This window comes from Strix aluco, chromosome 5 (genome assembly GCF_031877795.1).
Source record: "Strix aluco isolate bStrAlu1 chromosome 5, bStrAlu1.hap1, whole genome shotgun sequence".
Lineage (NCBI taxonomy): Eukaryota > Metazoa > Chordata > Aves > Strigiformes > Strigidae > Strix > Strix aluco.
This window is the reverse complement of record NC_133935.1, coordinates 11,973,244-11,984,593: the sequence shown is the minus strand read 5'-3', so window position 1 is coordinate 11,984,593 and position 11,350 is coordinate 11,973,244. Positions and strand designations below refer to the sequence as shown.

At 41.8% G+C, this 11,350-nt stretch overlaps 1 protein-coding gene across 4 annotated transcripts in view; it reads left to right on the top strand.

The window, feature by feature from the left end:
• The first annotated feature begins 8,104 nt into the window (after positions 1–8,104).
• The window catches only part of TBXAS1 (thromboxane A synthase 1), a 232,174-nt gene continuing 228,928 nt past the window's right edge, over positions 8,105–11,350 (top strand). For 3 of the 4 annotated variants that reach the window (XM_074825959.1, XM_074825957.1, XM_074825955.1), the window contains exon 1: positions 8,106–8,293. In XM_074825959.1, the coding sequence (XP_074682060.1) occupies positions 8,196–8,293 (98 nt within the window). In that variant the 5' untranslated portion in view covers positions 8,106–8,195. Of the gene's footprint in view, positions 8,294–11,350 lie in introns of all 4 variants that reach the window. The other variant, XM_074825958.1, reaches the window with a different exon arrangement.

Below are 11,350 nucleotides of genomic sequence, written 5' to 3'. Positions count from 1 at the left end.
CTGCTGCAGCTCTCTGTGTCTCAGTGCCCCATAGGTATCTGAAAATACCTGACACGATTGTTCACACTTCAGTTATTGTCATTTTGAAATATTTATCGTGGGGAACATTTTCAAAGGCAAGAGAGGCAACAGGGCACCAACCTTCCCCTGTCTGTCTACAGGAGTCAGAGCAGCATTACCAAGCCCTGCACCTGGTGTTCTCCAGAAGAACTTTCCGTGTCCTGTGAAGGGATGTTTCTGCAGCCTGAAAGAGAAGCTCTGTGGATGCCACTAAAGAAAGGCTGAAGAATGGGGATTGGTCCTCAGTGATTGCCTTGAACTGCCAGGTTGAGTCTCTTTGCTGTCATATTGCCTTTCTACGTGTGGATGTGGACTAACAGTTTTCTGGGCTTCTTGAAGTATGAAAACTGTTACTGTGGTAATAGTATTAGTCTGACTTGCTTGATTTTGACCTTTCTTTTTCCTCTGTGCCAGTTTACCGCTTCTTCTGTGCTGAGACTAGATGGTGGTAGTGCCCAAGTTGTAAGGCCTGTCCTGGTTTTGTCATGTTTGTGTTGTCTAACACATTGCCCATTCTTTTGCTCTTTCTTTTTGCTATCTTACTCATCTCAGAGGGATAATTGCATCTAATCACTCTGATTTTAGACAGTTAAAGATAAAGCATAAAGGCAGAGCTGATACTGCCCACAGTTCCCAGATGGGACCTGATTCTACCATTCTTGTCTGCCTGAAGGCCCTAACCCATGGGGACGTTCTCCATTCACAACTGTGGGGCTTCTTCTGAAAGCATGTGCTATTTGAAAAAAACAGTGGTAGGCTTCAGGTGAAGAATGCTTCTTTACCTCATCTGAGGTTCAAGGTTTTTGAGACTTTGGGTGCCTTTGTCGTTTTGAGTTTTGACAGGGTATTGATAAATGTGTTGTATTAGTGAATTTACTTTTTCAAATACCTGACTCCCATGTGTCTGTCATTATCTTTTTACCTGTTCTAGGCCTTAGTGCCAAGCCTTTCAGGTCCCTGAGGGCACCAATAGATCTTAATTGTCCTGACTGGCCTCACCTGAGACCTCCTACTTACCCACTCTGCCTACAGGCCCAGGAGCCCCATTGAAGGTTGGGTATGGCGCTTTAGTTACTGACTTGTCCCCTTGGGTGTCCCTCAGTCCTGGCTCATCCCCTGCTGTGCCAAAGGACCCTGTCACCTGCCTCCTACATTCAGCGTGGTGGGCCCGCAGCCCTTGTTGAGGGCTGGTCTACATGAGAGTTGTCCTCAGCTCCCATCCCATCCCCCCTCCTGGCCCTGGCAGCCCATCTCCAGGGCATGTGTGCAGGCTGCTGATGGTCTGTATCAGCAATCGGGTGCTTTTGAAAGAGGTACTGAGCAGCACGTTCATCCAGCTTTTGGCTTGTCCTTTTCACAAGCAGAATGCAGGGCAGATGACTGTGGCTGTCATCCCGTGACAGGATGGTCAGATCTGCCTCTCTTGGCTGCTATTCTCCCCTTTGTCCTCTCTCTTTGTTCTTTGAGTCCCCTTCTCTCGTTAGGGTAACTCTAAGGATGCAATGGCCAGGGTTTCCCCAGCTAGCAATCCAGGAGCCATTGCATGGCTCTGTGCAGTGCCAATTGCTGGGGCTAATTGCCTCTGAGGTGGCTGCCCCACTTTTAAGGAGGCTGCGTGTAATCTTTCTCTAAAGAAATCTCTTTGTATCGTATTAAAAGGATTCCACAATAAAATTATTGAACTGCAAACTGGAGAGGTAAGGTGGGGAATGTAGTAGCTAGAGATAGCACATAGAGCGCTCAAAATATTTCTGTTAATTGGGGAAAACCAGCGTTCTACATCTTCCTATTTGCAAAATGCAGAAAAGGACTGGGATTTATATGTTTTGGTGTCAATCCCATGGGATAATGGATGAAAGAGAAGTTGATGAGCACAGTTGAGTTAATTAAGTTATAGAAAATGGTGCTTCTGTTAAGTTTTTCACAGTTCTTTTGACCTGTGGTCCACTACAGAAACACAGTTTGGAGAATTCAAGCCTTGAGTTTGCTCTCTAGAGTAGCTTTTCAATCAAACAAAGAAGGTTAGGTATTTTTTTCATGGTGTTTAAAAACTGAACTTCACAGAAGAAATTATAACTTACTGGTTCTTACCTTGTTACAAAGGCAAACATTTATACAGCTCTCTGCAACTACAAGACTAGGCAGGGTTCTTTGGCTTTTACTGTCAGTGTGGAGCTATTGATCCATGAACATAAATCCTTACTTATCTCCAGTCAAGTTTATAGGACAATGAAATTATAGGATTACTTGAATCAATCAATGTTTCTAAAGCAAGCTATAGAAATATAAATAAGTTACCGATTATTTAATAAAGTCAATTTGCTTAGAAATGCCTGGCCATGGGCAGCAGATGTTACATTAATTTCTGCTTTCTCTGGAATTTCACTGGGGCTGCAAGATCTTAATGTCACTATTAGCAAAGGTAACTTTATTTTAGAAACTCATTCCAAGCTCTCACAGCAAGAGGAAGAAACTGTCATTCCTTTTGACCACAAAATCTGTGCTATTTCTAAGTGGAGTTCTTTGAAATAACTAGGATATCTCACAGCTTGTTGCTTTAGAGGAGACTTAGTACAGCGGCACTACATTTAGTTAGCATAATGAGTTTTTCAGCCTCTGTGATATTGACTGAGTTTGAAGTATGATAACTTTTAGTTAGCTAAGATTAAATTTGTTAGTGAAGTACAAGTTTGCATAATATTTTAGCTTTCCTAGAATTTTAAGCTGGGTGCCTGTTTTCTGAGAAGCATTTAGGTTAATATAACCAGGCTCTGACTTGGCAAAACAATTTAAGTATAAAAGTGTGTCTTTCTGTTTCTCAGTAGGAAGTGTCATGAAAGCAGCTTCCTCAGCATGGTTTCACAGTTACCTTGTTTGCCTTTTGAGATCCAGTTCATTGGAGTGATTTTATTCAAGGTGGTTCAAGAATCTTCCATGAGCCCATGGTGTCCTTTTGGAGCTCCCATGTGTTTTGAATGCAGAGCAGGATCTTTGTAAGTTGACTCCGATGCCTTGGTGGTCTGTCTGTTGAGTTGTTTGTCACAGTTCATCATTCAGGAGCACAAAATCATATCATTAATCTGCTTGGTCAATCCTTGAACAGGGATAGTAATAATGAAGTCATAGATGGCCACTGTAAATCCCTCTATTCCAATACATTAGTATTCCCAGTACTTTGGCCATTAAGGTTGTTTTAAATATAAAAAATATCTCTGTGAAATGTGCCTTTGATCTTTTTGATTGGTCTACCTTAAAGCTGTTAAGAATTCATTTTGGCTTTGGAAAGGTTTTTGTCTTTAAGATAAATTAATATCATATATACTTACACAGTTTTGTACATGGGCTTTGTTAAAGCTTATACATAAACTAGTCTGATTAATCTCATGGGTTTTTTTAAGCTGTTCTGTGGTATTTCATTTGCAGTATTTTGTGGCTAAGCTGTCTATATAACAGAATTTTGTTGATCTGAAGACTATGCTACAAATTTCTGTAGAGATGAAGAGCTGTAAAATTAAAACAACACCTTTCTAGACTTCCTTCATCTGTCTTAAAGTTGGTGTGCCTCGGCCTTAATTAGGTTATTATAGACCTAAAACATATGGGGTAGAATAGTGTGAGAGGAGTTGAATTTGGTCATTATCAGGAGTGCGTGGTTAGTCTAGCTGGTGTAGTCATTAGCCTCTGAAATACATGAGACTACATTTTCCATTTGATATGCTTTGAAGACAGGTCAAAATCCTTAACATGATTTAGGTCTACTGAGAAGGTCTATAATCCTGCTTTTTAATAAGCTCTATATTTCATGTCAGAACGATACTTGTGTATGTCAAGCATTGCTGAGGCTCATTGCCACACTTGTATTCATTTTGAAGTTGAAATGCATTGTTTTGGAAGAACATTTACAGAAAATATTATTGGAGTCCTAGCAGACAGGGCTTTAAGGAAAGGCTTCCTGGAAAACCTGGATTGTCTACGTGCTGGCGTTTTTTCTTTTTCAGTTGAGGAACAATTCAACTTCTCAGACTTTGAATACTATAATGTACTTCCCTTTTTAATATTTACTGCTGCGAACGTCCGTGCAAGCTGAAGCTCTGGCTGTTCAGGATTGAACTGTTTCTGTCTTGTAGGTCTGACATTTGCTGGGGAGCTCCAAGGCTACAGTTACGGCAGTGCTGGGGAATAAAGGATGAGATGAGTGTCTCAAGTGTAAGTTTGTGTTAAACATTTGTTGTTGGTGGTGAAGTTTATACTGAGCAAGGTGGTGATCTGTAGATTTTACTTGCTACGGAAGAGAAGAGCTTGGATGGCACTGCATCAAGAAGCTGTGAACCTTGGTAGATGCAATCTTGAGTGAAGTCTTGTGGAGGCAAATGCAGACAGTGCTGCTGACTCATAGCAGTCTGACAGGAAAAGGCTCTCTTCCACTTCTGCTTGTCTCTGGCTTCCTCCGGCATGCAGTTAGTGAGGACTTTGTATCTGTCTCTGTAGTTCTTTGATACATTATCATAATCAGTCTGACCAGTGTGGCTCCACAAAAAGAACTGGGAGGTTGGTGAAAAATATTTGTGCTATTAACTAGTTAATTAGGATGGTGTTTCTCATGTAAAGGACCTGTAAAGAGAGATGCAGGACCAGTAAATAGCCTGTTTTCATTGCTGTCTGCATCCCTGACTCCTTTCCCCCCACCCCACAAAGCATCATGTGGATTTTTGTGACTCTTCACGGAGCTGAGATCCTTTACTCTGGGATTATAACTGTGAGCACGTGGGTCTGTGGTTAGGAGTGTTCCAGGTGGGTTTTAGAGTCAATGCTGTGTGCCACCCTTCTTACTGGTTGGAGGTGCAGAGTTAAAACTCTTCAGCTAGAAACAGGTGCTGAGGCTTAAAAAACAAAGCAAAAAGAAACCCCCAACATCAACAACAGAAAAGTGTGGTGGTTTTTGTTGGGAGCTTGATTATGTGTTCTCTTCCAAACTGGATGCTGATGTGAGAGCCTATTTTCTTTCATAATGTGTGTGTTTAAGAACTATTCATCCCACCTACCTCCCAGTGTGACTGGGAAAAGGCTCCAGTGCTTCTTAAAAAATAAGTGAGGTCTGTACTTGACTCTGTGTTTACTGATAGTAGTTTTGCCATGGACTTTAATAGGACGTCATCAGTCTTCTACGTGCAGAAAAATATGTCCTTTAATTAAAAAGCCAAGCAAATTAAAGCACAGTGAAGTTGGAATGTTATTTCTTGCCTTCTACACTTGTGGTGATTGGTTTAGTTTTTTGAAGAGACTTTAATGCATATGGATATTTGATTTTTATTTTTTTTCTTAAAGTCCCACAGGATCAGATGCTGTTTGGGATTGGCTTGTGCCCACTGATTAATTCCTTGCGTCACTGGTCTTCAATCTTGTTGCAGTTGTTCTTGGAGAACTTGGCAGCAGCAGCAAACTGGCAGAGCTATTATTGACCCAGAATAGCAATAGCATTGTTAATACAATAAGCAAGGTTTTCTGTGAACTACTGTGCTATTCTGTGGAGCTGATGAGCTGGTTAACACCTTTTACTTATTCTGCAAGGATCTGAGGCTGGAAGGGAATTAATGCAGTTGTGAAGCACGGAGAACCAAAATAGCAGTGATTCAGTTAGAATAGAGCCAAATCTTCTTAAAATTAAACTCCATTGTGTTAGAGATTTTACTTTTTTGATACCTATATTATTAACTTCTCTGATAAGAGCAGGAATTGTAATACAGTGATATTGGAGAAGCCTTGCACATTAAATCTAAGCTATTATCTTGGGGTTGTATGAGAAGAAACCACTCTTCATCTGGTGTGTTATGGGAATCAGATGTTGTAGAATTTCTGTTTCTCAAGGATACCGTATAATTCAAAAAACTAGTTTTTTGGGTAGCTTTGATTTCCTTAACTTTAAAATAGGTTATTTGGAATGGGTGGGAAGGCTGCAGTACAAACATGGGTATTTCTAGTTTCATAAGTAACAAACGATACCAGGCAGTTTGGCGAATTTTGTCATGGGCAAGAGTGCTTACTTGCAAGTTGCTGCTGCAATCCTGAAGATTTTTTTGATAATGGCATTTGGTAACTTTGTGTGTAACAAGTTGGTGGTCTTCTCTCATAGAAGTGCTTCAAGGTTTGCTTTCTGGTTGACCTTTCTAATTGGACTGGATCACATGCTTGAAACAGGATTGAGGTTTGCAGGCAGGAAAATATGGAAAAAAGCTGAGGAATTCAGCTTTCAGATGCATTCAGATGACTGACATCATCTACCCGGACTTGTGCAAAGCTTTTGACACTGTGCCACATGACATCCTTGTCTCTGAGCTGGAGAGACATGGATTTGATGGATGGACCACTCAGTGGATAAGGAATTGGCTGGATGGTCAGACTCAGAGTTGCTGTCAATGGCTCAATGTCCAAGTGGAGACAAGTGGCGTTCCTCAGGGGTTGGTATTGGGACTGGTGCTGCTTAACATCTTTGTTGGTGACATGGACAGTGGGATTGAGTGCACCCTCAGCAAGTTTGCCAACATCACCAAGCTGTGTGGTGCAGTCGATACGCTGGAGGGAAAGGATGCCATCCAGAGGGACCTGGACAGGCTTGAGAGGTGGGCCCATGCAAACCTCATGAAGTTCAACAAGGCCAAGTGCAATCCCATGCACATGGGTTGAGGCAATCCCATGCACAAATACAGGCTGGGCAGAGAGTGGAGGGCTGTGTAGATGATGGGGGGATGGAGAACCTCCCTTATGAGGACAGGCTGAGAGAGTTGGGGTTGTTCAGCCTGGAGAAGAGAAGGCTCCGGGAAGACCTTATAGCAGCCTTCCAGTACTTCAAGGGGCTACAGGAAAGTTGGGGGTGGGACTCTTTATCAGGGAGTATAGTGATAGGACAAGGGGTGATGGTTTTAAACTGAAAGAGGGTAGATTTAGATTAGATATAAGGAAGAAACTCTGTGATGTGAGGGTGGTGAGACACTGGAACAGGTTGCCCAGAGAAGCTGTGGATGGCCCCTCCCTGGCAGTGTTCAAGGCCACGTTGGACGGGGCTTTGAGCAACCTGGTCTAGTGGAAGGTGTCCCTGCCCATGGCAGGGGGTTGGAACTAGATGATCTTTAAGGTCCCTTCCAACACAAACCATTCTATGATTCTATGATTCCTATACTATGGACAAACCATTTTCTGAACTGCAGTCAAAGCTTGACTGTTTGTGTGCAGGTTGTTCAAGGGAGTGTGACAGCTTGGCTGTGCCACAGTGGAGAGATAGTAGATGTGGCCATACTGATGTTAACGCTGATACTAGAAATACAATGCAGGGTTTGCCAGAGTATCTCTGGAGAGGCGGGTTGATGGTACCTCAAGGGTACCACTGCATTAAGCCAGGAAAATTTGCTCATATTACTCATGAACCTGAGATGAAACAGCCAAACAGTGCTGTCTGTGTGGACTAACCGATGTGACAGATGCTGACTTGAGGACCCTGGTAGTACAGTTGGGTTTTTTTGCTCATTAGTTTTTCTTTCTATATATGTGTTCCAGTAGTCACATGAGAAGAGTTTTCCCTTAATTCCTCCTTTTAGTTGTGATAATTTAAAGTTTACTTTGCTCCATTCTTTTAAGGTATAACCAGTTTGGAGATGAAGTTTAATGTTGCAGAGATGCTCTGTTGATCTTACTTCAGAGAATGCCACTGTTTGTATGCCAGGGCACCCCTGAAGGGTCTTTATATTCTTCTTCCATGATCTGTACCATGGTCGGGCTGTCCTCCCCTCTTTTTTTCCCCACACTCTCCCCAGTTTCCCATACTTGATGTCTAAAAACCTATTCAACAGCACTGATGTCTCAAGCAGTGGGTATGTAAATATTTACTGGCATGACAGTCAACAATAGTGGGAGGGGGGAAGTTGCTACATCCTACCATGCAGGGAACCTTCAAGTTCTCTCAGAGTGTGCAGTCGATGAGAACAGGAAAGGTTGGCAGTTTTTACTTGACTTGATGTGTTTTTGCTCTCTTGGTTCCTGTTTTGCTGCAGATGTCATTCATATAGCTGTGGAAGGCTTTATCAGCTCTTGCAGAGACTTTCCCCTGCACACACCACTCAAGGCTGGAGCTGCAGTGGAGGAAAATGGGGCCTGTAGATCTCCTGGAATTTGCCCCTATAGAAATGAATAGTACAACGGTTACCCTGGCTTTGCTGGCAGTCTTCCTGGTCCTGCTGTACTGGTAAGTGATAATGGTGATATGGGCTGCATATCAGACACAAAGCCTGCAGAAGATCCCCAACATCTATAGTCTTTTATTCATAAGGGGAAACTGGAAGATAATTGGCTAGAAGGGACATGGAGGGGGAGTTGGTTTGGATGCAGGGGTTGAAATAAATACTTATGGAACTCATGATGCTTTTTAGAGAATTCTCTCCTTGCAATATTTTCTCGTAAGTGCTTTACCAACAAACTGCTAACAAAAATTGTCCTCAAAATTAGGAACTTACTATTGGTGGTTTCTTACTAGTTTCTGTAGGCAGCAGGAATATTGTTGCTGGTCAGAAAGAAACCGAGTACTTGTTGGACCTCTTCTCTGTACTATGCTTCACACTTGTCCCTTGCCAGGCTTCTTGGCTTAAGTGTACAGACACTTTAACTGCTGCTTGAATTTCCTCTCTTGTTCTTTCCACACCGAGTAGTGGATACAAATCAGAATAACAGCAGCCCTAATGGTTAGCACAGTAGGCATTGCAGTGAGCTGTACTGAAATGAAAAAACCCACCCTGTCCAGATAATTTATTTCAGAAATTAAATTAGCCGAACTGGGAGTGCTTTTCTGACTGTTTTTACTTGAATGAATACCTCTTCAAATCCTGCCTTCCAGTCAACCAGTGTTTTTTCTCATTTGTATGTGTGTTCAAGAAAAAAGTTTCAGGGACTTCAGTGGTAGAAAAAGAATCTCTGACAAAAACCCAAAGCTAATCTAGAAGAGAATAGTGATGGCATCATGAGTTTAGCACAACTCTGTTGCAGCAGTGTAAATGACAGATCACTTCTGCACATATTTCTTTATTCTTTGACCCTGTTGAGCTTTGTTCAACTTCTTTCTGTGTCAAGGGAGGGTCTAGAGAGACTGAAAAACAGTCAAGTCAAGCCCACATTTGATGTATGTTGCCATATCAAGTAAGTGGGTGAGCCTGCTTTCTTAATAAGATCTGCCCAAATCATCACAAACGTCCAAGTCTTACTTCCTTTGAATTTTACCAGGAAAAGAATGGCGGCACTAGATCTTTCAGTAAAACCATGCTGTTTAGCTGCTGACCTGTGCACCTCTGTGAGCTTAAGGGTGTGATAGGGAGGGCAGAGGTGCATCCACAGTTCAGAAATGCAGATCGGTTGGTGAGATCCAGATGCTTGCGAGTCAGCTGAAAGAGCTCGATGCTTCCATGTAGTACATGTTAAGATGGGCTGAGGTCTCTGAAGACACAGAACTGTTCCGTATGAATGTAGGGTATGTTCTGGTGCATGCTTCTCCAGAGCCTCATTTTCAGGTTCAATTTAAGGAAGGTTGTTCCTTCCCTTGAAACGAAGACATGGCAGTTTAGTGCAGAATTCAGTCTTGCCATAAACAAACCTAGCTCTAATTGCAGACTGAAGTCAAAGTTAAACCAGGCTCCTGGCTGTGAACAGATAGCTGCTGAATTCAGTGCCTACCATATAAGTTTCAAAAAGTCCAATTTAGGAGTGAGGTGGGAAATTGCCTTACAGTAGAGATACCCCTTTCAGAGCTTCTCTTTTCCTGGCTGAAGGTGAGTTCTGTGAAGGCATCAAGTAAAGGAAGGTGGAGTTGTATATGGGAAAGTGTTTTATACTCTTACCTGCCAATGGTTATTACTAATCAATCTTGCTGATCTACAGATATGGGTTGATTTTAAGTAGCTTATTAAGTACAGGTGCCTATAGGTCACTCCTCCAATGAGAAGCTGGTGTTTCTTAAACTTGCAGTGAAATATGCTGGGCAACATCTGTGGGCTATTGGTAGGTGTGCCTGGGGGCTAAGCTATTCAGATCCATTTATTTCTGTAAAATGCAGTGACTGAACCTGTAAGGTTAATGGCTTGAAGCACATCTGCAAGTGTGGTGGTTGTTGCTTAAACCTGTCAACCTATTCATTTGAGAGTCTATTTTTTACAAAGTTTTTTTATACTGCGTGTCTGTTTAAACAAATAAGTAAAACCCAGTGCGTGCTCACAGCTTCCTTTGTTCATGGCATGAGTTTAATACTCATTTAAAGAGTATGTAAAGGGTTGCTAATAGAAATGCGGGTCCCTAATTTTAGAGAATGTTTTTATTACAATCATGTTGCATACCCAATTGTCTGGCTCTTCTAGGAGTCAGAAAACACAAGTGTTATGTATGGCAGGAGTAATAATAAAGTAATAACTCTTCAAGTTCCTTTGACGTTTTCATTCTAAGCCTTATTCTCATTTTTTAATAACTTCTGAATTCTTCTTTTTCTAGCTTTTTCTACCAGCATTGTATCTTTTCAGAAGGGCAGTCATGGGGGAATGGAGGAATGAATATTTGCTGTTGTAAATTTTGTTATGGAAGTACCTTATGATTAATTGGGGTCATATGGTGTCAACTGTTATGTGAGTACAAGGAAGAGGCAGTTTGTCCATCTTGTTGGCTGTAAAAGTCTTACAGGCTAAACAGAAGGCAGTTGCAGGTAGAGAAGAGAGTCAATAGATCTAATGCACACTAGAATAGCAACACGATGATGGCAACTGTTGTGTTATTGAATTATTTCCTTAGCATGATTTTTGTGGATGGGGGTACTGGGTGGTTTGAATGACAGCCTTGAGCTGCTGACCATCGGTTCAGCCTCAGTCACTGTTAGCATGTGTATTGTAAGGCCAGCTGTGATTTATCACAGTTCAGCTGGCAGGTGGTATCTTGCTCAGTTGTGATAGGACCAATCTTTTCACATTTTTCGGTAAGGTGAGGTCATATGAAACAGGGAGAGAAGCAAGGGTTGGTTGCGAAAGGGAGGAGAGGCTGTAGCTGCGTGAAAATAAACCTCTAGAGAAGATACAGGTCTTAGGAGGAAACTTGTATGATTTGATAAATTTTTTTAGACTTATTTATGGTACAGTGAAGATCATCAATAACTCTTTATAACTAATCCTCTAATAGCACATCTCTGATTTCTCATGTGTTGCCATCGGTGTAGTGTATTGTGTACATCACCTTCATAAAGGTGATGCGTGTAGTGTATTGTGTCAATTTTAAATCA